We start from the raw sequence: 26,099 nt of genomic DNA on the forward strand, positions 1-26,099 counted from the left end.
GACTGGGATTGATTGAATTGCTCTACAAGAACCAGCATATACTTGATGGGCCAAATGGCCTCATGCCATTGTGATTATGACACTGAAATATTTTGTTTAGCTTTTCAAATTGTCTAATGACAGACTCCTTTTTGCAGCTATGGTATTACCTGTGTGTGGTGGTTGTAATTTGAGGTTAATTTATTTTGAAGGTCCAAAGATGTCCAAGAAAATGAAAAGAATTGAACACATGCAAGACTTCAATGCACCTGTTATTGATGAATCCAAATTAACAGCAGAACAATGCGCTGGATTACATCAAGCTGAAGAAAGACTACGCCAAGAATTTATCTTCAGACTCAAAAAAGTAAAGTAGTTTACATTGTTTTGTTACATTGTGTTGACCAGGACCCTCACTCGAGTCGATTGATAGACACAACACCTTTAACTTTCAATCAAATCACTTCTTTTTTAAATACAATATAAAAATCCCAATACTTATCACTACTACAAGAGAGGGTCTGTCATACACTTTATCAAAAGCGCACAAATTATTTTACATTCCTGTATTACCACTATTAGTTCATAAGCATGGGTTGACCTGTTAATACTTATCTAATAACTTTTAGTGGACCTGTGGAGACATCTCCACCCAATCGCACTGGCCAGACACAGCAGGGATCCGACTCCGTCTTCAAGCTGGAGGCTCTTGTTCTTCTTCTGCAATTGTTCTTCCTCGAGGTTTCTCATGCCATAGTCACTTCTGCATTATGTTTATATCTTGGGGATTGTGTGTCCGATTGCCGACATGCAATCCTACATGTAACTGATGACCGCCTCCCCTTTCATCGGACAGACCCAGCAAATGCTGACGTTCATGGCCTGCTATATTTCACACCCACTTATGTCTCATCCTTCCTCTTCCAAGGTGTTCATTCCCGGACCTTATTTCCATCTCTCGCCTCTGGCTTCCATTTGTGGATAACGATCGATATCACAATTGGGGATATTATGATCCCAGACCAGATCCCAACAGTGACTAGGATACTGGACTGAAACCCCAATATTTTAATTTTATCTCATAAGATTGTGCAGAAAGAATACTTTGTCCCAGGAGTAATTGCACGAAGAAATATAAATTTGGTATTTTAAAACAAAAGTTTATTACTAACACAATATTAAATTCTTTAACGTCACACCCGTAAATAGCTTACAATTACCCCTTGAGCAATACTAAATACTGTAAATGCAATACCCTTAATGACTATCTCCATTGCCAAATAAACACCAAGAAAAGAAAAGAACATACAGCTTACACTCCAGTGGCATAGAACAACAAATTTGGCTCCAGTTACAACCCCTGCAGACTTTTTAAAAATTCATTTATGGGATGTGGGCTTGCTGCTTAGGCCATCATTTATTGCCCATCCCTAATTGGCCTTCAGAAGGCAGTGGTGAGTTGCCTTCTTGAACTGCTGCAGTCCTTGAGGTGTATGTAGCCTCACTGTGCTATTAGGGAGGGGGTTCCAGGATGTTGCGACAGTGAAGGAATAGCGATATATTCCCAAGTCAGGGTAGTGAGTGACTTGGAGGGGAACTTCAAGGTGGTGAAGTTCCCAGGTATCTGCTGCTCTTGTTCTCTAGAAGGCACTGGTCGTCGGTTTGGCAGGTGCTGTCTAAGGAACTTTGGTGAGTTACTGCAATGTATCTTGTAGATGCCACTGTTCATCAGTGGTGGAGGGTTTGAATGTTTGTGGAAGGGGGAGCAATCAAGCGGGCTGCTTTGTCTTGGATGGTGTTGAGCTTCTTGAGTGTTGGAGCTGCATTCATTCAGGCACGTGGAGAGTATTCCATTACACTCCTGACTTGTACCTTGTAGATGGTGGACAGGCTTTGGTGGGTCATGAGGTGAGTTACTCACTGTAGGATTCCTAGCGTTTGACCTGCCCTGGTAGCCACAATATTAATGTGGCTAGTCCAGTGCAGTTTCTGATCAATGGTAACCCTCAGGATGTTGATTGTTGGGGATTCAGTGATTGAACGTCATGGGGCGGTGGTTAGATCCTTTCTTGTAGGAGATGGTCATTTCCTGGTACTTGTGCGCCGTGCATGTAACATGGCACTTGTCAGCCCAAGCCTGGATATTGTCCAGGTCTTGCTGCACATGGACATGGACTGCTTCATTATCTGAGGAGTCTCGAATGGTGCTGAACATTGTGCGGTCATCTGCGAACATTCCCACTTCTGTCCTTATGATGGAAGGGAGGTCATCGATGAAGCAGCTGAAGATGGTTGGGCCGAGAACACTACCCTGAGAGACTCCTGTCGTGATATCCTGTAGTTGAGATGATTGACCTTCAACCACCACAACCATCTTCCTTTGTGCCAGGTATGAGCAAACAGCGGAGAGTTATTCCCCTGATTCTCATTGACTCCAGATTAGCTAGGGCTCCTTGATGCCATACTCTGTCAAATGAGCAGCCACTCTCACCTCACCTCTTGGATTTTGCTTTTTTGACCATGTTTGAACCAAGGTTGTTATGAGGGCAGGAGCTAAGTGACCCTGCCAGAACCCAAACTGAGCGTTCGTGAGCAGGTTATTGCTGAGTAAGTGCCACTTGATAGCACTGTTGATGACTCCTTCCATCTTTTTGCTGATGATGGAGAGTAGACTGATAGGGCAGCAATTGGCTGGATTGGATTTGTCATGTTTCTCGTGTACAGGACACATCTGGGCAATTTTCCACATTGCAGAGTAGATGCTGGTGTTGTAGCTGTACTGGAACAGCTTGGCGAGGGATGCGGAAAGTTCTGGACACAAGTCTTCAGTACTGGTTGGATGTCTTCAAAAAACTGTTTGAACTGGTTTGTTTCAGCTTTGTCCTCAGACAAGTGTGCTCTGCTTTAAATACTATTATTTATTTATTTTTAACTAACCTACTGTGCGAACAAAATACTTTTTGTGGTCCAGATTAGAACTCAACTCAAAAAGCATTCTCAAAATGTTTGAATACCTTGGCTCCATCCAGCAATGACATTATCTCTCCAAGCTGAAAAACAAATTAACCCCGCAGGCTGAAAACACATTAGCTCCACAGAAACACCCTCCTAATCAACATTGGATTAGTTCAGGCTGTTTTGGCTTTGGTCAATTTCATCTCTGGCACCTAAAAGCTGTCTGGTCTTGCAAAACAAGATTATTTTAAAAACATGACTACTGCAGTCGAGCACACTCTATCCCAGGCTTTCAACCCTTAAATTGACAAATGTCACAATCCAATATATCTGAAATCCAGCATTCGTTACAGGGACCACCATCTGCTGAACTGTTTCAGATTCTCACTCTCCACTCTTGATGTCTCTTTCACTTGGCCATGTTTCCCAGCAGGCTTAGTATCCCTTTTATTTGTCCACTTTTCCCAGCAGGCTTTTGGTTAGGGCCACAGTTGATGAGATAAATTATATAGCATGCTTAAAACATTTAGATTCTGTTGCGGAGAATTTCGTATTTTAGTAGTGATGTGTGCATTTACTATTTGCTCAAGTGATTTTGTATTGTTTCAATTTGTTTGGAAATCTGTGGCCTTTCTTCTGTTTCTCTGTTAGACATGCATATATTGTTATTTGTTACACATGAACAGGACAAAAGCAACAGTTCATGCCTGGGCAACCATTTATTAAGAACCATCAAAGTATCAGGGTAAACCATTTCGGACAGAGATAAGGAGACATTTCTTCACACAGAGTGGTGAGCCTGTGGAATTCATTACCACAGGAAGTAGTTGATGCAAAAACTTTGAATATATTCAAGAGGCCATGATCGTGATGAATGGTGGAGCAGGCTCGAAGGGCCAAAAGGCCTCCTCCTGCTCCTATCTTCTATGTATGTATCCTTTGCCACAAAGCTAACACTCCAATCCAACTTTATCGAACAAACTATCCAATATCCCACATCTAAACTAACTAATGCACCCTTGTGCATTCCTCTTGTGCCTGTTTAGCATGTGCCTTTGCCTCGTTTAATGCTTTTCACCATTGCTGCAAAAGACCTGATGGAAGACTTTCATTGGGGGGAAACGGCAGGCAATTTTACAGGACAATCTGGCACAGCTCTGGCTCTTTTTAGGAGGTGCAGGCTGGCTTTAAGTGGTAGTAACCTCCTACAAATAAGCCTACTGCTGCATATAGGCACCAGAAGAGTGTGCTGCTTTGGAGGGGACAGGAATGGGTTAATCTTGCATCGCAGTCCCCAATGCCATTTAAAAGGGCGTGTGAAATTTGCCCCTAATATCTCCAATGTTAAGGTTTTCAGATGTAGGGAGACTTGAGGCGAGAATAAAAATCACACTCTTTTCCATTCATGTATGGGAAATTAAAGATATCTGGAAGTCCTAATTGACAATAGGTTGAAGCTAACACAGGAGTGCTTGGTAAGTAAACCACATTAGGTTTTCATGCGTATTATGGGGGCTTCCGTATATCTGAGGACAAGGTTGGGAGAGCTGTCCCACAGATTATTCAAGCAACAACCTGACATGGCCATACTCACTTGAGTAATGCCTTACAGGTATGTCCCAGACACCATCACCATCCCAGGGTTATGTCTGTCCCACAACTGGATAGATCCACCAGAGATGGCGGCACAGTGGAATATAGTCAGGAGGGAGTCCTCAACATCTACTCTGTGAAGCCTCATGCCATTAACTCAGAAATGGACAAGGAAACTTCACAATAGATGGTTACCATCCATTGCCTTCCTCAACTGATGAATCAGTAGCTCTCCATGTTGAACACCACTTGGAGGAAACACTGAGGGGGGTCAAAAGCACAGAATGTACTCTAGATGGGGACTTGTGTCCATTGCCAGGACTGGTATGATAACACCACTACTGATCTAAAGGACGTAGCTACTAGACCAGGTCTGTGGCAGGTGGTGAGGGAACCAACAAGAGGAAAAAACTTACTTGATCTTGTCCTCGGCGATCTTTCTGTCACAGATGAACTTCACATTGAGTTGTGTGGCATTACCATTATGCTATCTAGGATAGTTTCAAACAGATCTAGTGACTTAAGCCTGGCATCCATGAGGCACTGTGGGCCATCAGCAGTAGGAGAATTGTAAACAACAAACAACTGTAACCTTCTGGCCCAGCATATCCTTCACAAAACCATTACATCAAGCTGAGAGATGAACTCTGGTTCAATGAAGAGTGCCGGAGGGCATTCCAGGCATGTCTAAATGTCAGGTTTCAACCCGGTGAAGCTACAACACAAGACTACTTGCATGTCAAACAATGAAAGAAGTTCTTTCCAGAGCTCTAAAAGGGCGATCCTTTAAAAACAGAGGCGAGGAGGAATTTCTTCAGCCAGAGGGTAGTGAATCTGTGGAACTCTTTGCCGCAGAAGGCTGTGGAGGCCAAATTACTGAGTGTCTTTAAGACCGAGAAAGATAGGTTCTTGATTAATAAGGGGATCAGGGGTTATGGAGAAAAGGCAGGAGAATGGGGATGAGAAAGATATCAGCCATGATTGAATGGCGGAGCAGGCTCGATTGGCCGAGTGGCCTAATTTTGCTCCCATGTCTTATGTCTTACGGTCTCTCAAATTGTTTGAGTACACCACATAATCACACTTGGCCACCCTTTTAAGATGTTACAGTGTTGGGGTATTGGCACAATACAATATGGGCAAAAGATTCATGGAATTTATGGCACAGAATTATGTTGAAATATCTGCATTAATATTAAGTAGTGCTGACTATACTGGTTTTCACATTTAACTTTGATGTAACAGATTAACATTCTTAAATACTTCTAAATTGCCACTGTTTCTAATTTGTGCTCCATTTTATTTCAGCGTGCCCGAAGCTGCCCTTCTGCAAAGTACACCTGTAAACTTTGTGATGTGCTGCTTCAAACTGTGTCATCTGCCTTTAAGCACATTAAGGAGAAACGACACAAAAAGTGTTTAACGGTAAGTTTGTTGTAAAGTTTTTTAATATTTATATCAGCCGCATACTTTGAAATCTGTTGCTTCCAAAATTAAATTGGGAGTGAGTTACAGTGCTATTTTCATGAATTATGACTGTACAATTCAAGGGCTGGCATTGGGCAGGTAAGAAAGTAGAGTTAAGACCGCAAATCAGATTAACCATGATCATCTTAAATGGTGGAATAGGCTCAAGGGCCCAAATGCCGCCGCCTCTTCCTATTTCTTATGTTTTAATGTTATGTTCAAGCTCACCATCACACCATATTTTTGAAAGAAGACACCATATTCATGATGTGCATTATTGTAGAATTATTATTACAATGTAATGCTTAATAGTTGCTATTCAAAGTAATTGAGTGTCCGAATATTTTTTAATTGGGATTTATCAATGGGGGCACAATGTAAAAGAGCAAGGAGATTATGTTAACCTCGTATGTTGCATCCCGTTGCAGGCACCACACTTTAGGCAAAATGTGAAGGTATTAGAAACATTGCAGATAAGATTCATGAGAATGGTGACAGGGCTGAGGAACTTCAGTTACGTAGACAAATAAAAGTTGGAACTGTTTTTCTTGCAGAAGAAAAGGTTAAGAGGAGATATTTTAGAAGTGTCCAAAATCATGAAGTGTCTGGAAAGAGTAGACGTGAAAAAACTGTTCCCTGTGGTGGAAGGATCGCGGATGATAGGGTACAGATTGAAGGTTATTGGCAAAAGAACAATGGAGTCATGAGGAGAAACGTCTTTCCGCAGTGAGCGGTTAAGCTTTGAACTGCAGTGCCTGAGAATGTGCTGGAGGCAGGTTCAATTGAGGATTCAAGAGGAAATTGGATTGTTATCTGAAAATGAAGAACGTGAAGGGTTATGGGGAGAATGGGGAATGGCACCAAGTGCATTGCTCATTCAGAGAGCCAGCGCAGCCACACCAGGCTGAATGGCCTCCTTCTGTAGCTCTCTGACTTGTCAGTAAGTTTCATGTGGTGGCCCTGGTGAACACGGAATGTGTAACGCTGTCAGGTAAAACATTATGGTTAAAGAAAAATTAGGAAACAAGGTGAATAGAACTATGGATAAGGCAGAAAAAAAGACAAAGAGAATTGTTATATTTTTTCCTCGATATCTTAAGATGTTTGTGGAAGATGAGCACCATCTTCTAGGGATATTCTTTATCCCAGAACATATAAACTGGCTACAACCTAAAAATTCAAAAAGTACTTGCGATGCTTAATTGTTAATATTTAATAATATATTAGACTTGGATCATACTTGCCCTACACAAGCAATATGCATTCTAAACTGAAGACAGTTAACTTTTGTTTTTGAAAATATTTTTATTCAAGACTTTTTACAGACGTGCACAGAATATCAGCAGAACAACACATCAACCGACCAAAAAAACCACAATCCCCGACACCAACACCACGCCATGTCCTGTCTTCTCCATTTTAATCCCCCTTGAAGAAACCAATGAACGGTTTCTATCTCCGGGTGAACCCTTTTACCAAACACCCGCAGAGTAAACTTGACCTTCTACAACCTCAGGAATTCTGCCAGGTCACTCACCCACACCCCTGCCTTCGGCGGCTCCGAGTCCCTCCAACCCAACAAACCCGTCTGCGGGTTATCAGGGAAGCAAAGGCCAATACGTCGGCCTCTCTTTCTCCTCCACCCCCCCCCCCCCCCCCCCCCCAAAGACTCCCGCGTCTTCTGACACACCAAATGTCACCACCTCCAGAATCTGACCCACACCCAACACCGCAGACATCACGTTCGAGAACCCCTGCCAGAACCTCCTCAATCTTGGGACACGTCCAAAACAGGGGCTGGTTTAGCTCACTCGGCTAAATCGCTGGCTTTTGCAGCAGACCAAGCAGGCCAGCGGCACGGTTCTATTCCCATATCAGCCTCCCCGGACAGGCGCCAGAATGTGGCGACTAGGGGCTTTTCACAGTAACTTCATTGAAGCCTACTCGTGACAATAAGCGATTTTCATTTTCAAAACATGTGGCTATGATTCGCAGGCCCCTCCGCGCACCACCGACACCTATCTTCGCCATCACGATGTGGGCCGTATGCACCACTCTAAATTGGATGAGACTTAACCTCATACATGATGAGGACACGTTCACCCTCCGCAAGGCTTCTGTCCACGTCCCGGCCCGCAACTCCCCACCCAGTTCCTCCTCCCACTTGTGCTTAATATCCTCTACCGGGCCCCCTCCACCCCTCCAGCTCCCGTCAATTCCTTATCAATATCGAACATCTTCCCTATTTTGTCTGCCGATAACAGCTCACCCTGGTGTGGCACTGTTGCACAGTGGTTAGCACTGCTGCCTCATAACACCAGGGACCTGGGTTCAATTCCAGGAATTGGGTCACTGTCTGTGTGGAGTTTGTACTTTCTCCTCAAATCTGCGTGGATTTCTTCCGGGTGCTCAACTTTCCTCCCACAGTCCAAAGATGTACGGGGTAGGTGGATTGGCCATGATAAATTGCCCCTTAGTGTCCAGGGATGTTCAGGTTAGGTTATGGGGTTGCAGGGATAAGGCAGGGTGTGGCGAGTGGTCATGGGTGGAATACTCATGTGAACGGTTGGTGCAGACCCGATGGGTCAAATGACCAATCTGCACTGTAGGGTTCTATGATTTTCGATGAACACCAGGGGCAGCAGCCCCAGGAGTGACGTCATTTTTCGCCTCACGAAATCCCTTACCTGCAGATATCTAAAGCCATTCCTCTTGGGCAACTCGTACAATTCCTCGAACTCCTCCAGCCCCGTGAATTTGCCCCTATAAACAATTCCTGAAATACTCAATCCCCACTTGCCGCCATCCCCGAAACCTCGTGTCGAGCATTGCTGGCACAAACCTCTGGTTGTTGCAAATCTGTGTCCACAGTGACATACCCTCCAGCCCAAAATGTTGCAAATCGGTGCCCACAGTGACATACTCTCCAGCCCAAAATATTGCCTGCACTGCCCAAACATCTTTAACATCGGTACCACCACTGGGCTCACAGAGTACCTGGCCGGCGAGAACAGCAGAGTGCCAACAACAAAGCCCTCAAACCTGTTTCCCTACACTACGCCGACTCCACCCCCCCCCCCCCCCCCCCCCCCCCCCCACCTCCCCGACTGACTCCTCCTCCACAATACATTTCCTCACCATCGCAATCCTCACCGCCCAATAATAATTTATCAAATTCGGCAACACCCGCACCCCTTCGAGACAAAGATAGGGAGGTTCTGGAACACGAACAGAAACCTGGCAGCACTGTCATTTTCACTGTCTGCACACATCCAGCCAGCGATAGCGGCAACATATCCCACCTCTTAAAATCCGCCTTCATTCCCTCCACCAACAAGCCAAATTCAATCTATTTTGCTGGGTTCAGCTCCATGCCACCTGAATGCCTATATATCTGAACTTCCCCCCACCACCCGAAACGACAACTTCCCTAATCTCCTTGCCCCTTGGCATTGAGCGGGAACATTTCATATTTTCACATGTTCAATTTATATCCCGAAAACCAGCCAAATTCCCCTATGATCTCTCTTAATGCCACCCATCGGGTCCGAGATGTACAATAGCAAATCATCCACGTATAGCGAAACCCTATGCTCGGCACCCCATTCAATCCCTTACCAAATCCCTCGTCACGCTAAGTACCATTGCCAATAGCTCTATCGTCAAGGTGATGAGCAGTGCGCAGAGTGGGCACCCCTGTCTCGCTCCATGATGTAACCTCCATTCTGAAAAAAATCAATCCGGGAGTACACCAAGTGTGCATGGGAGAAGTATGAAAACTTCTTTGCCCTTGGCCTCCCAAACGTCCATGGGTCTGCCCTCCCCATGCCCTCCATGCACCCCCTCAAATCCCTAGCCACCGCCGACACCCTCGATGACTTAGTGCTCGACCAGTCCAGACCTTATTGAAATCCCCCCCCCCTCAAGATCAGCTGATGAGTGTCCAGGTCCAGAATCTTCCCCGACGTCCGCCTCATAAAGTCCACATCGTCCCAATTCAAGGTATAAACATTGACCAGGACTAGCGGCATCCCCTCCAAACGTCCCACTGACCATCACATACCTATCCCCTGGATTGGCCACAATGCCCCCCCGTATTGGCCACAATGCTCCCCACCTAAAACGCCACCCTCTTATTAACCAACACTGACACCCACCTTATCTTTATATCCAGCCCTGAGTGGAATATCTGTCCATCCATCCCTTCATCAGCCCCATCTGATTCCCCAACTTCAGGTGCATCTCCTACAAGAACACAGCATCCGCCTTCAGAATCCTCAAATGCGTGATCACACGCAATTGTTTAACTAGCCCATTCAACCCTCGCATGTTCCACGTCACCAGCCGACCCCTGCTGTCCTGCCGATTAGCCATACCCCTTTTTAAGAAAGCCCCGGCCCATGTCACGCGCCCCTCCAGGCCCACACTCTGATGTCCGTCGCCATCTGTCCCTTCCCAACTGCGCCACACCAACCACACCCACGCCAGCAACCCCACCCCCTCTTCCACCGCACCCCACCCCTCAAACAACTTCTCTCTCACTCCTGTTGACTAGCCTGCCCAGCCAACATGGTGGCCCCTGCCCGAGGCTTCTGATTTACACTCACCCCTCCGGTTCACCCTTCCCCCACCCCGATCTTCCCAACCACTATCAAACAAAGAGAAACAAAAGGCACACTCGTCATCCACTGCTCTCCCGGCGAAACCCACCCCAAACTGCCTACTCCATACACTTGAAAGTGCAAAACTCTTCCCCAAAGTTCAATGTCCTCACACTCCACCTGGTCCATGGTCTCGCATAAAGTCCATCGCCTCCTCTGACGAGTCAAAATAAAACCCCTGCTTCTAATGTGTCACCCACAGGGTACAAGAACCCGAACTTCACCACCTTCTTAAAGAGGGTAGCCTTTATCTGGTTGAACCCGGCCCTGGGGCTGGTTTAGCTCTCTCAGTTAAATCGCTGGCTTATAAAGCAGACCAAGCAGGCCAGCAGCACGGTTCGTTTCCCGTACCAGCCTCCCCGGACAGGCGCCGGAATGTGGCGACTAGGGGCTTTTCACAGTAACTTCATTGAAGCCTACTCGTGACAATAAGCGATTTTCATTTCATTTCACTTCGGCAGCTCTACAACCAGGCCCTGATAGACCCGTAGCTCATTTTTTGGTATGCCTCACCCATTCCAAATTTTCTCCTTGTCCAAAAATAGATGCAGCCTCGCCACCATCGCACTTGGCTGTTCCCCCACCTGCGGCCTCTCCCTCAGCGCCCTGTGCACCCGATCCACTTCAAGAAGATGGTTGAAGGCCCCATCCCCCATCAACGTTTCCAGCATGCTCACCAAATACTTGGTGCCTCTGCTTCCTCAATGCCCTCAGGCATCCCAACAATCCTCTGGTTCTGCCTCCTGGAGTGTGTCTCAAGGTCCTCCAATTTCTCTCCTTAGTCTTTTCTGGTTGTCCAGCACCAACACAATTCATCTCCAGCAAGGCCAGCCGCTCCTCATGCTCCGCCTCCTCCACCTTCTGTATCGGCAGGCCCTGAGCCTCCTGCCTCTGCTCCACTCTCAATCGTAGTTCTGAGCGGCTGCACCACCATGGCCAAATCCACCAAAGCCTCTTTCCTATGCTGCTGGAATTGTTGTTCAAAAACTCCACCAGCTGCTCGGTCGACTACTGTGCGGGCAGCACTACCCCCTTTCCCTCCGCCATCTTCACCTGTGGCATACCATGAAAACCTTCTTGCTCCAGCTGCTCACTCTTTCCCATGGCACTTCTCGTCTGCTGATTCATACACAGCCTCACCAGAGGAGTATCACCATCCCTGGGCACTCGCACAACTTTTGCCCTAAAAAAAAAACATACGGGTGGGGAAGGACCAGTCCACCTTGAACAGGAGCCACCAAATGTGCAACCACTCACTCATTGGCCACCACCGGAAATCCTGAAGACAGTTAACTTTTAATTAACATATGATAGCCTTGGAATTATTTTCTATGCAGGATGTCAGTGCTTATGAAACCCAGTGATGAGATGTTGTAATTCATTTGAAGACTTGCTGTCGCAAGTATGATATTGTTGGTATAATAAGTTAAGTTTCGAGTACAGCCTGTATTTAAAATCAGTTCTTTGATGTGTGGCTCTATATTGCTGGCAGTGGTTATCTTTAATAATTTTAAGAGCTTAAGAGTTTAAGTATTGAAGATGTGTTTTTCTTTCAATATTACTGTGAAATATTTCTGCTTCATAATCCGCATGTTTAACATTTGCAAGATTTATTTAAAATTTCATGTTGGCTTGGAGATGGCAGAGGGTAACTGCTAACTACAACATATTCATGATGGAACGGTGCGCTGTGAGTAAAGGGAAAGGAGTGGAAATGCAGAGAACTTCTTTGGTATCACTGGGCTGAATTTTAAAGGGCTCCATAGTACCCGCCCCAGCTAAAAGGTCAGTGGGGAGTCCACTCAAATTCTCAATGGTTGCTGCATAGCAATTTTGCACTGGGAGCAGCTTTAATTCCTTTAAGGAGAGACTTCTGCCCTTATCTTGGGAGGAAGTCGTGTCTTGGAGAACTTGGCTTATCAGGTGGCCAGCAGCAAATACATGAATAGGTTGGGAATAGAGGGATACAGACCCTGGAATTGTAGAAGATTTTAGTTTAGACGGGCAGCATGGTCGGCACAGGCTTGGAGGGCCGAAGGGCCTGTTCCTGTGCTGTACTTTTCTTTGTTCAGCTCTGGAGTACCAACATTGCCAGTGGGAGCACTTGCCAAGCCGAGGAGCCCAGGTGATTTCAGGTTTAGGGGTCTGGTTGAAATGGATTGGGGACCAGATTCAAGGGGGTAGGTGAAAGAAGAGGTGAGGTTAAAGTAGGGGGCCGACCTTGTGTGGAAGAGGGAGGAGAGGAGAAAGGAAGAATGCCATTGATGGGCCAATGGGCCTCTAAAAGAGATTTCCACGTGGCATGTGTGTCACCCTTCTATGCGTAATATGCTGGCAGCAGTGGAATGAGGCCCTTAAGTGGCCATTAATTGCCTGTAAAGTTTCATGCAGGTCAGGGGTGGGCAGATACGCAGCAGGAAGGTCACACCCCTCCCAATCACTGGTGAGTTGACATGAAAACCAAAACCAGTCAACTTTGCCGATGCAAACTTGTGTTGAAGGCCTAAGTCTGGAACACTTTTTAATTGATGATGTAATTGGCTCCTAAACATTTATATATTTTTCTTTAAATTTAAAGTACCCAATTATTTTCTTCCAATTAAGGGGCAATTTAACGTGGCCAATCCACCTACTCTGCACAATTTTGAGTTGTGGGGATGAGACCCACGCACTATGGGGAGAATGTGCAAACTCCACACTGTCAGTGACCTGGGCCTGCTATTTATAATAGATTATAATGGAATTTACAGTGCAGAAGGAGGCTATTCGGCCCACCGAGTCTGCACCGGCTCTTGGAAAGAGCACCCTACCCAAGGTCAACACCTCCACCCTATACCCGTAACCCCACCCAATACTAAGGGAAATTTTGGACACTAAGGGCAATTTATCATGGCCAATCCACCTAACCTGCACATCTTTGTGACTGTGGGAGGAAACCGGAGCACCCGGAGGAAACCCACGCACACAGGGAGGATGTGCAGACTCCGCACAGACAGTGACCCAAGCCGGAATCGAACCTGGGACCCTGGAGCTGTGAAGCGATTGCGCTATCCACAATGCTACCGTGCTAACCCGGGTCCTCAGCGCCGTGAGGCAGCAGTGCTAACGTCCCTCCTAAGCATTTATTACCTCAAGCTCAGTTTTGCTTTACCAATTTACGTAATTTTATTTTTTTTTAAATGTGTTACTTAAGCTTAAAATGCTGTTGACCTTTCTTTGATGTCATGGGGAATAGGTAGTTGCTGCATTTGGAGGAACAAAACCACAGAAATACTTTCAAACATCACATGCACAATGTTTAAAAGCTCACAGTGCTTCATTTCTTCTAATATACAACAGTTGAAAAAGGTTGCTGGTTTTGATCCAGTAGCCTTTATTCAAATGTACCATTTTGTCCCATTCTAAAACATTGCCAATTTATTTTAAATCCTCATTTGTAACATCCGGTTAAATAACTGTTTTACGGGATTGCATTATGATAGAATTTTTATGTTTTGTGCAAATTTCTTCAGTTTACCTTTCTATCTTTAGCATTAAACAACATCAGTTATTCTATTCAAATCTTTCAGCTTAAAACTCTGAACTGATTGGAAATGAAAAAGTGTGTAAAGTGTTAAATATTTAGGAGGCTTCTCCATAAGATTATGTTTGCAACACTTGAAATGTTTGGTTAGCTAACTTGGTCTGTGCTATTAGGAAAAACAAGAAGAAGAAATGCTCACAAAGCTTCCTCCTCCGAATCTCACTCAAGTAAGAGCAATTGATGCTGCCATTAACAAGAAAGTAGAGGAGTGTGGCATAACTGAAGAAGATCTCAACGAAAGGCATGAAATTACAAGAAGAATGGAAAAGATCTTGCAGATTTTATTACCAGGTACAAATTATCTGCTTCTTTGGCAACAGTCTCCAGCTTCAACTTACTCCATATAGATTCCAACTGAAAGTCTCCTCTTCGTGTTATGATCACAGATATGTCCAAGACATGCTGAACTCAAGATACACCACAACATACACACACTCAATCTCTCCCTTAAGCAACACTGACTCTTTCAATCACAACACTGTTCTGGTTCGATTTAATTTCCTCTTTACTTCATTCAGTGGTTTAAGAGAAAGATTTTTATCTTCCTTTCAGGTATGAAGGATCCCAAGCTAGGGTACTGACACCCCTCCAGATCTTTCCTCCAATTCCCTTCCCACTGACCACATCTCTTTCTCGAATCTCACCCCTTTCCCTGTTTTAAAATATCTGACCTTCCCCTCTCAGACTCTGAACACTCTGTCCTCAGCAAAGGCCTCAGTATCATCCCCTGAAGTTCCTGCTTCAATGATTTTCTAATTCAGCATGACGATGAACTCTTCTTCCATAACCACTTCTTTGACCAGGAGTCTTGCCTCACTTAATGATCCCTTCACCTGTTTCCAATACTCTCATTCCACCTGGACTCTTCTTTCTAGCTTCTTGTCTTCTTTTCATTCAGAACTTCCGGCATAACATCGGCCATCTCAATTTCTCTGCTATTCCGTTCACTTTAACCTGTCTCCCTCTGAACTTACTGCACTCTGTTTACTCAGATCCAAAACTAACATCATCATCAAACCTACTGACATGGGTTGTGAAACCATAAGACAGAGGAGCAGAAGTAGGCCATTTGATCCATCGAGTCTGCTTCATCTGTTTCCAATATTTTCACTCCAGTGAACTCATGACTGATCTGATGTGATGATCCTCAACTCCAGTTTTCCTGCTTATCCCTATAACTCTTGACTGCCTTACTGATTAAAAATATGTCTATCTCAGCCTTAAATATAATTAACTAATTTGCAGCCCTCTGCGGTAAAGAATTCCACAGATTCATTACCCTCTTAGAGAAGAAACTCCTAATTTCTGCCTTAATGGGTGACACCTTACTCTGAGCTTCTGCCCTCTGGTTGTAGACTCTCTCACAAGGGGAAATAACCAGTCAGCATCTACCTATTAAGCTCCCCGAGTATCCTGTATGTCTCAATAAAGTCGCTCCTCATTCTTCCAAACGCCAATGAGTACAGGCCCAACATGCTGAACCTCTCCTCAAGAAAATCCCTCCTAGTGAATAAACCGAGTGAATTTTCTCTGGATGGTCTCCAGTGTTACTGTACCTTTCCTTAGATAAGGGGACCAAAACTGTTCACAGTATTCCAGGTGTGATTTAACTAGTACTTTGTTTTAGCAAGACTTATCTACTTTTACTCTCGTTCCCAAATATTTGTTTTCCAATTAAGGGGCAATCCACCTACCCTGAACATCTCTTGAGTTGTGGAGGAGAAACCCACACAAACACGGGGGGAATGCGCAAACCCCACACAGACAGTGAACCAGGGCTGGGATCAAACCCTGGTCCTCAGCATGAAATAAAGGCCATCGTTCCATTTACCTTCTCTATTGCCTGCTGAATTTGCATGCTAGCTTTTTGTGATTTATGCATGGGGACCCCAAAATCTTTCTGTCCTGGAGCTTTCTACAGTATTCCTCTATATAAATAATATTCAGTTCCTTTTTTCTTCCTACCAAAGTGCATAACATAACATTTTCCTGCATTCTGTTCCATCTGCCATTTTTTTTTTCTGCTCATTTAACCTGTCTCTATCCCTCTGTCATCCTCACCACTTGCCTTCCCACCTATTTTTGTGTCATCTGTAAACCTGGCAATAGTACATCCACTTCCCTCGTCCAAGTCATTAATATATATTGTAAATCATTGTGGCCCCAGCACTGATTCCTGTGGCACTCCACTAGTTACAGGTTGCCATTCTGAAAATGCCCCTCTGATTCCAACTCTGTCTTATATTAGTTATCCAATCCTCTCTCCATCCTAATATTCTACCCCCAATGCCATAGGCTCTTATCTTATTAATTAGTCTGGCATACTAACCTCTACCTTGAAGAGGCTGTTGCTATATTTATTTGGTTATAAATATGACGGTCGGTATGGACGCCTTCCTTAATCCTAATTATATTTGCTTTAGAGTCGCCAGGTATCTCTCAATACCACCACAAGGTTCAAACCCGAACTACAGTTAGTTAGTTCAAAGTCAATACTATTTATTTACACACACAGTAATATCTACTCATGCACAAAGTACTACAAACTAAACTATCTCTAACGCTAACGCCTATACTTAACTTTGGGTGCCCACTCGGTCAGAGGAACAATGGCCGCTGTTCAGATCGGAGGTTGTTGGATTCAAAGAGTTACAGGAGAACAGCTAAGGTCTTCCATCTGGTAGCGAACGTTGAACTTACTTGCTTCTGGTGCAGTTGGTGGAAGGGTCTCTCCGCTTTGAGAGCCAAGTCCAAGAGAGCGAATCTCTCGTGGGGGTTCCTTCTTATACCTGGAGGGGCTTCGCACACTTTTAGGCGGGCCTTAAACTTGGCCCCAATTAATTGGGCCACTTCCCGATCATTGCTATCGATCTTGACCAATAAAGGGGTGGGTGCCTTGATGGCTGGGCGTGTCTTAGGTGGCCGTTAGCCTGGCTTTGTTTGTGCTTTCAGTTTGGGGAACTGGCGCTGGGATGTCTGAAACAGTATCGGTTGCTTGAGTGTCTTTCCTTTGTTCCTGGAGATGGGCCATAAATATGCTAATTGACCTATAGTTTCAGTTCCGTCTGGGAGCTGTCTCTCCAATATGCATACAGACTCTGTGCCTGCTTGTTTTCCTAACATTGTCCACGGCTCCCTACATTCTTTGCGAGTGTCTATTTCGTATTCTGGAAGTGGCCATTCCAGATGGCTACAAGACCAAACTCCAATCACAAATGGTGCTGCCAACTTGTCTTCATTCTTCCTCAACAGCGGTTACCCACTCATTGTGCTCGACAGGGCTCTCAATTGTGTCCGACCCATCTCCTGCACCTCTGCTGTCACCCCTTCCCCTTCGCTCCCAGAACCAGGGTTGGCACCTCCTTGTCCTCACTTCACCCCACCAGCCTCCGCATTTAAAAAAACATTATCCGCTAGCTCCGCCAACTCCAGCATGCTGCCACCACCAAACACATCTTCCCCTCACTTCCCTCTGTCAGCATTTAGCAGGGAGTATTTCCTCCGGGATACCTTAGTCCACTCCTCCATCACCCCCAACACCTCACCCTCTTCCCGTGGCACCTTCCCATGCAATCTGAGAAATTGTAACACTTTACCTCCTCCCTGCTCACCATCCAAGGGCCTAAACACTTTTTAAGTGAGTCAGCGCGTCACGTGCACCTCCTTCAATCTGATCTATTGCATTTGCTGCTCCCAGTGTGGTCTACTCTACATTGGAGACTAAACGCAGACTGGGTGACTGCTTTGCAGAACTCCTTCGGCTGTCTGCAATCAGGACTCAGACCTTCCTGGCGCATGCCATTTCAACTTAGCGTCCTGCTCTCAAGTCCACATGTCCATCCCAGGCCTGCTGCAATGTTCCAGTGAAACCCAGCGCAAACTGGAGGAACAGCACCTCATCTTCCGATTAGGCACGTTACAGTTTACGGACTTAACATTTGAGTTCAGACTGTGAACTCTCCCCTCCACCTTCACCCCATTTTATTTCTATAAATTTATTTTCATTTCTTCCATCGATCTCCCCCTCACCCCACTTGGGTCATCTGTTCCTAGTTCCCCTTTGATACGCTGCCTGCCTTTGTTCTGTCATTTACACATTCTAATCTCTTAATGCACCACAATCAGCACCCTTCTTACCTCCATTTACATTTCCTTTGTCTTTCTGTCCACCACATCTTTGTCAATCTGCACTTGGCTGGCCCTATATCTAGCCCCATTGCTCCCTCCTTTCTGGAGATAGGCTATCAACTGATATTCACTACAAACCCACAGACTCCCACAGCTCCCTTGACTACATCCTCACGCCCTGCTTCTGTAAGGACACCATTCTCCCAATTTTTCCGTCTCCATTACTTCTGTACTGATAATACTAGCATTCACACCATGTCTTCTTTTTTCCTCAATTGACAATTCCCATTCAGAGTAGTTGACCGGACTTTCCACCATGTCTGATCCATTTTGTGCACTTGTGCTCTCACCCATCCCCTCTCCCTCCCAGAACCATGATAGGGTTCACCATATCCTCACCCCACCAGCCTGTGTTCAATGGATCATTCTACACCTATTTCATCAGTTCCAACGTGATGCCACCGCTAAACACATCCTCCTCTGCCCTTCCTTTTCAGCATTCTGAAGGGACCATTTCTGCTGCTAAACGTTGGTTCAGTCCTTAGTCCCCCCTATCATCCCTCCCTTTCTGTGCAAGTGTGGGAGATGCAATTCCTGTTCCTTTATCCCCTTCTCACTATCCAAGGCCCCACCAGTCCTTCTAAGTGAAGCAGCGATTTAATTTTACTTCTTTCAATTTAGTATATTGTATTCGCTGTTCATAATGTAGGCAGACCAAACCTTGGCTAGGTGACCATTTCGCATAACATCTCCACCCAGTCCGCAAGCATGACCCTGAGTTTCCTGTCACCGGTCATTTTAATTCTTCACCTGGTACCACCTGCTGCAGCAAGCTCGAAGAACAACATCTGTGCCGGGATTCTCCGATCCCGCGCCGGGTTAGAGAATTGGCAGCAACCGCACCCGCGGGGTCACATCCGCACCGGTTGGGGGCCGTTGAAAGCGCCCCCGACGTTTCTCCGCACCTCGATGGCCGGGTGCCCACCAGTTCGGCCGAGACCCACTAGCGTGGGTTACGTATGGTCGTACCCAGCAGGACGACAAACTTCTGGCTGCAGGTCTGTCCTGGTTGGTTGGAGTGGGGGGGGTATCCTACTCCAGGGGAGGCCTCCACAGTGGCCAAGCCCGCGATTGGGGCCTACCGATTGGCGGGCAGACTAATTCCGGTGGGGTCCTATATTCCTCCGTGCCCAGCCCCTGTAGGGCTCCGCCATATTGCCCGGGGGCCGGTGCGGAGACTGCAACCCATGCGCATGTGCGGACCCGCGCCGGCCGTGGTGTAGATCCTGCGCCGTACTAGCCCCCTAGGAAGGGGTGAATGCCTGGGCCAGAGGCTCATTGACGGCGGAGTCGCTCGCGCCGGTTTTGACGCCGGCGTCAACACTTGGCCGGGATTTCAGAGAATCCAGCCCTCATCTTTCACCTGGGCACACTAGAGCATTCTGAACTAGTTCAACATTTTAGATCACATCCTCTGCCTCTATCTTGTTCTCTTTTTTTTATTTTATCCCTTAATGTTGCATTTAGATGGTTGCTATATAACCATCCATCGAGACATAACCTTTATTTCTTTAAAGTATATTTTTACCCCTCTGCTTTGCTTATACGACATGAAATATTTTATTTAATCTCACCTGCCTTCCACCTTATCACAGACCTTTTTGTTGTTTCTAACACCCCCCTCCCCATCTACTGGCTTAAAAACATTTAAAATGTCTGTCTCTCTTCAGTTCTGATGAAAAGTCATCAACGTAAAATGTTAACTCTCTGTTTCTTCCCACAAATGCTGTGTGACGTGCTGAGTATTTCCAGCATTTTGTTTTTTTATTGCAGTATTATTTTATTTCTGATATAAATTGTTACACAAGTAAGATGCATTTCTGTTATACACTTGTTGGTCTGTTTTACAAAAACATTTCTGGTGTACAATAGGTCTAAATTTAAGTACTTTTGGTATTATAATGGTGTAGTAGTTTTATTTCACTACAATAAATTATTGTTGAAATATATATTTATATAATGGTTTTCTTTTATAACTCAGACTGCTCACTTAGACTGTATGGCTCCTCTTGTACAAGATTTGGCTTTAAAGATTCTGACCTGAACATTGATATACAGTTTCCAGCTCATGTAAGTTTCTACAGACTGAAAGAAGAACTCTGTACATCAACTGTGTACACAGTCAGCTTTTGAGTACACTATGAGATAATCTGCGGGATCCTCTGTTGGCGGGATCCTCCACTTCGCCGGCAGCGCACCCATGCCCGCGGGTTTTGCGACGGCGTGAGGGTGGCCATAATGGGGAACCCCATTGACCGGCTGCGGGAACGGAGAATCCGGCTGCCGGCAGGGGCGCGCTGCACCAGCAAACGGGGCTGGCTGGATGGAGAAACCCACCCAATAAGTCTGGTGTTAAATTTGGTCATGAACTTAATTCTTTAACCTCCTGAATACTGAATTTCCAGATTACTTTTAAAACCAGCATACAATATCTGCCCTGCAATCTGTCAGATTCCAGTGTTTTGTGAATTCTGATAACAATAAGAGAGGCATGTCTCTGTAGCCATCTGGTATTTCTGATCTCTGTACAGTTGCTAACAGTCTAGATTAAATATCTGATAATTGTTGGGCACTTCTTGCTTTTCCTACCGTCTTGTGTACTTTTAACCTCCTCCCCATGGCCTGCTAAAATGTCAATTCATTTTATCCATCTTGGAATGAATTCTCCCAGGTCTCAAACCCATAGTCACATAACTAAGTTACACCATACTCTATATCATCAAAAATATGTAACAGAGGCTACTTCTGAATTAAGTAAAATGGGGGACTCCAACCCATCCAGAAACTGCCCAATAATAATTCTCCTCCCCCCCCCCCCCCCATTTTCCAACCGGCTCAGCCTTGTACAACTTCTCATAAAACTCCCTGAACATTTACATATCTTTTCCAACTCCAGGGCAGCACAATGGCACAGTGGTTAGCACTACTGCTTCGCGGTCCCGAGGATCTAGGTTTGATCCCGACCCCTGATAAATGTCCGTGTGGATCTTTTTTTAATTTATTTTTAAAAATAAATTTAGAGTACCCAATTCATTTTTTCCAATTGAGGGGTAATTTAGCCTGGCCAATCCACCTACCCTGTACATCATTGTGTTGTTGGGGCAAAATCCACGCAAACACAGGAAGAATGTGCAAACTCCACATGGCCAGTGACCCAGAGCCGGGATTGAACCTGGGACCTCCGGTGCTGTGAGACAGCAGTGCTAACCACTGTGCCACTATGCTGCCCTGTCCGTGTGGATCTTGCATATTCTCCTCATGTCTGCATGGGACTCACTGTCACAACCCAAAGTTGTGCAGGGTAGGTAGGGCCTTGTCCAACACCTTCTCCTTCTCCAACCTGGTCAATATCCTCAAAACATACTCTGTAGTGCCCATTCCCTCCACTCCCTCCAACATACCCACATTCAACAGGTTCTGCCGTCTGGACCTGTTCTCCTGCTCCGCACTTTCTTCTGCTAGCAAACGGGCCAATCAGGGGAGAACTTCTTCCCTTACACTTTCCGCTCCACTTTTCTGCAGGATTTACCCAAAACACGGGTGAAAAGGGCCAAAACCAACACCTTCGAGCCGGAGCCGCCTTGTGTGCGACCACTCACTCCATGGCCCCTAATGGAAGTCAAGTTTTCCCAATTAGCGATCCTACAAAAAGAGTATCTAATAAAGTTGTGTGAGTTTCTAATGAAGTTAGTTTCTTACATGGGAAGTTAGAATTTAACAATCAATATTATGTTAGTATCCTATCTCACAAGTGATATTTTGATATTTTTGAGATGGGGAAAGGAGGAAACAAGTTTTATGTGAAAGTATTAAGTTAAGAATTTATTTTTTAAATAAGTAGACCTATCCGTTTTGTTGCTCTCTCAGATGAATCAACCAGATGTGCTATTGCTGGTTCAGGAAAGCCTCGAGAACAATAGTAAGTGTTTCAAATGTTAAGCAAATATATTTTTCAACTATTGCATTCATCTTGCCCTGTTTTTAGAAACGAGTACGTATTATAGAGTAATATATAGATTTATTGATTATGTAATATATTTTGAATTGTATTTGTCTATCTTCTGACTGGAGTTAAAAACAGACATGAGAACTATAGAAATTTATCTCACCCATGGCACACTTTAGAAATTAATAATAATAATCGCTTATTGTCACAAGTAGGCTTCAATGAAGTTACTGTGAAAAACCTCTAGTTGCCACATTTCAACACCTGTTCGGGGAGGCCGGTACGGGAATTGAACCCGCGCTGCTGGCATTGTTCTGCATTGCAAGCCAGCTGTTCAGCCCACTGTGCTAAACAAGCCCCAAATTAACATATGGACTGTATAGACATATGCAATGTTTTGAACCAAATGCTATCAGCAAATTAAAAGTTAGCCACATTTTGTAATATTTTGTCATTTTCCAATAGGTCAAAACTAGAAGACCCCAGGTCCTATCCCAGGAGCTAATTTACAAAGACTAAAATTAATCATTAGAGCTCCAGTAAATCAGAATTGGGGTTCTTCGTCAAAATTTTCTAGAAGACTGTGGCCCACTAAAACTGAGTCACCAAGTTTATACAGTGACTAGTATTGTGTGCCTTTTAATTGTTTATCAAGTTCTACCTCGAGGATTTGTAACTGGGCCTGAGCAAATGGCCCTTTGAAGGATCTACATTTTGAATGTCGACATAGTCCCCAGTTCGGGTTAGGTTAGGACTAGCTCAGTTTATAAATATTAAATCACCCAATGATGAGCAGAAAGAACAGTTTAACAGTCAGAAGAATTGTATAACAACAAGTCATCGGCATATAAGGACACCCTATGCTCTATTCCCCCTCTGCACTATCCCTTTCCACAACACCGAACTTCTTAATGCGATGGCCAATAGCTCAATCGCAAGTGCAAACAGCAGGGGGGACATAGGACATCCCTGCCTAGTCCCACGGTGGAGAGAAAAGTATCTTGAGCTGATCTTATTTGTGCGGTCACTCGCCCTCGGCTCTTTATACAGTAGCTTTACCGAGTTCACAAATCTTGGCCCAATCCCAAACTGCTCCAGAACTGCCATCAAGTACCCCCATTCTACCCGGTCAAACGCCTTCTCAACGACCAATGCCACAACCACCTCTGTTTCCTTCCCCTCCGCCGGTGCCATAATGACGTTCGATACCCTTCTAACGTTTGAAAAGAGCTGCCTCCCTCTCACAAACCCCGTCTGATCTTCACCTTTCACCTTCGGGAGGCGCTCCTCCAGCCTCCCTGCCAGTACCTTCGCCAATACTTTTGAGTCCATGTTTAAAAGTGATATGGGCCTATACGACCCACACTCGATCGGATCCTTATCTTTTTTAATAATAGGGAAATCGATGCCTGCCCCAAAGTTTGTGGTAACACCCCCTTCCCTATTGCCTCCTCAAACATCCCCACCATCAGGGGTGCCAGCTTATCCTTGAATTTTTTATGATATTCCACCGGAAACCCATCCGGCCCTGCCACCTTCCCCGACTGCATCTTCCCAATTGCATCTTTTATCTCCTGCTCCACTATCGCTCCTTTCTAATGTAGCCCTGCCCCTCTCTCTTAACCTCGGGTACTCCAGCCCATCTAGAAATTCCTGCATCTTCCTGGTGTCCCCAGGTGGCTCTGACCTGTACAACCTCTCATAGAATTCCTCAAAGACCTTGTTAATCAGATCCGGAACCACCACCAACTTCCCTGCCCTGTCCCTCACCCGAACAATTTCCCTTGCCGCTACCTCCCTCCGAAGCTGACCCGCTAACATACTGCCATCAAGTAACATACCCGTGGGCAGCACGGTAGCATGGTGGTTAGCATAAATGCTTCACAGCTCCAGGGTCCCAGGTTTGGTTCCCGGCTGGGTCACTGTCTGTGCGGAGTCTGCACGTCCTCCCCGTGTGTGCGTGGGTTTCCTCCTGGTACTCCGGTTTCCTCCCACAGTCCAAAGATGTGCGGGTTAGGTGGATTGGCCATGCTAAATTGCCCGTAGTGTCCTAAAAATAAGGTTAAGGGGGGGGGGGTTGTTGGGTTACGGGCATAGGGTGGATACGTGGGTTTGAGTAGGGTAATCATTGCTCGGCACAACATCGAGGGCCGAAGGGCCTGTTCTGTGCTGTACTGTTCTATGTTCTCTCCATGCTCGTAAACTGCATGCCTTGCTCGCCTCAGTTGGCGCACCACCTTCCTGGTGGATAGTCGGTCAGAGCTCACCTGTGGTTCCTTCCTCTTTTTCAACTTCGCTGGGTCTCCATCTTCTGCATAACTCCTATCTACCTCCAGCATCTCATCTATTAACCTCTGCCGCTCCAACCTTTCCTCTTTGTGCATCTTTGCCTTAGCGAAGTACTCTGTTGGCCTTGAGCCCTCTGTAGAAGAATTGTTAAATAGATTTTTTTTGCTCTTCCCAAATTTATTCAGTTTCTTTCATTGATGTTGAGGCGGAGTTCCATGCCAGAGTGCCTGTCGTACTGTGCAGAGACACGCAAAGGTTTGTCGGGACTTACTTTTCTTAATCTGAATGTAATTACTGTACTATAATGTGTAATGGGAACTGAGCCATTTGTAAAACACTAACTGAGCACAAATGAAACTAATTTAATAATGTGCATAAAGATGATCTTTTTCACTTTCTGTGTCCTCTGGAGGCTTGCAGACTTTGCCATTCCCTGATTAAAAAGCTGGGAGGATGGCTTGCTGTTGAACCCTATCAATCCCATTTATAAGGCTTTCTTCCCTATTCACAGTTTTCTTAATTTCACAGCAGAAACTGTGTACAGCTAGTTAGAAAATGAGTAAAACCTGGTGTTTTAAGATTTTCCCTATTTCTTCAATAAACGCTTCTATTTCTATACTTGTAAATAATATATATTTTATAAAAAGTGGGGTGGGGGGCAGCGTGGCGGAAGACCTTTTTTCTTACTACATTCTCATGTTGATTACTTGCCACCTATGATCTGTTTGCAAAAAGCCTTTGCACGGATGATTCTTAGATCCATTTTTAGTTATGGTCTTTTGATAATTCAGTCATTTTCTGTATTCATACAAATTTTATCAGGCTTGTCGGGCTGATGACCTTTTTTCCCCCCATGTTTCAAAAATGTTTGCTTTTTCAAAAGCAATTTAACTGACCGTAGATTCAGCATATTAGAAACACCGATTGTGGATTTTTTCAGTTTTGCATATTATGTAAGCTTTTGATACCTTAAAAATAAGAGGACAGCATGGTGGCACAGTGGTTAGCACTGCTACCTCATGGCGCCGAGGTCCCAGGTTCGATCCCGGCTCTGGGTCACTGTCCATGTGGAGTTTGCACATTCTCCCCGTGTTTGCGTGGGTTTTGCCCCCACAACTCAAAGATGTGCAGGGTAGGTGGATTGGCCACACTATATTGTCCCGTAACTGGAAAAAATGAAGTGGGCACTCTAAATTTATTTTTAAAAAGTTAAGTGCCTGAATCAATAAGTTGTTTTGAAATGTCGTGATAGCTATAGACACAGTAAGACTGTAGAAAATTGCCTGTCTTTCATTAGTTGTACCGAAAATGCAAATATAAAGTTGGTAAATCTTTGGTGAAATGCCATTGTACATATTCTCCTTAGATTCAGCTTTACTGCCCATGTTTAGAAGTGGATCTTATGAATGAGTGTATGCCTCTGTGTGCCCAATGCTCA

At 45.2% G+C, this 26,099-nt stretch overlaps 1 protein-coding gene across 6 annotated transcripts in view; it reads left to right on the forward strand.

Annotated features, from left to right (window-relative positions):
* LOC119970352 (terminal uridylyltransferase 7-like) overlaps positions 1-26,099 on the forward strand; it is a 114,525-nt gene that overhangs the window by 36,196 nt on the left and 52,230 nt on the right. For all 6 annotated transcript variants that reach the window (XR_005461592.1, XR_005461591.1, XM_038804822.1 and 3 more), the window contains exons 3-8: positions 192-346; positions 5,836-5,952; positions 14,352-14,529; positions 20,408-20,496; positions 22,294-22,345; positions 24,847-24,916. Coding sequence is in view for 4 of the 6 variants with exons in the window: in XM_038804822.1 (XP_038660750.1) it covers positions 192-346; positions 5,836-5,952; positions 14,352-14,529; positions 20,408-20,496; positions 22,294-22,345; positions 24,847-24,916 (661 nt within the window). In the remaining 2 variants the exon portion in view is untranslated. The remainder of the gene's footprint in view (positions 1-191; positions 347-5,835; positions 5,953-14,351; positions 14,530-20,407; positions 20,497-22,293; positions 22,346-24,846; positions 24,917-26,099) is intronic.

The sequence above is a fragment of the Scyliorhinus canicula genome, chromosome 8 (assembly GCF_902713615.1).
Source record: "Scyliorhinus canicula chromosome 8, sScyCan1.1, whole genome shotgun sequence".
Lineage (NCBI taxonomy): Eukaryota > Metazoa > Chordata > Chondrichthyes > Carcharhiniformes > Scyliorhinidae > Scyliorhinus > Scyliorhinus canicula.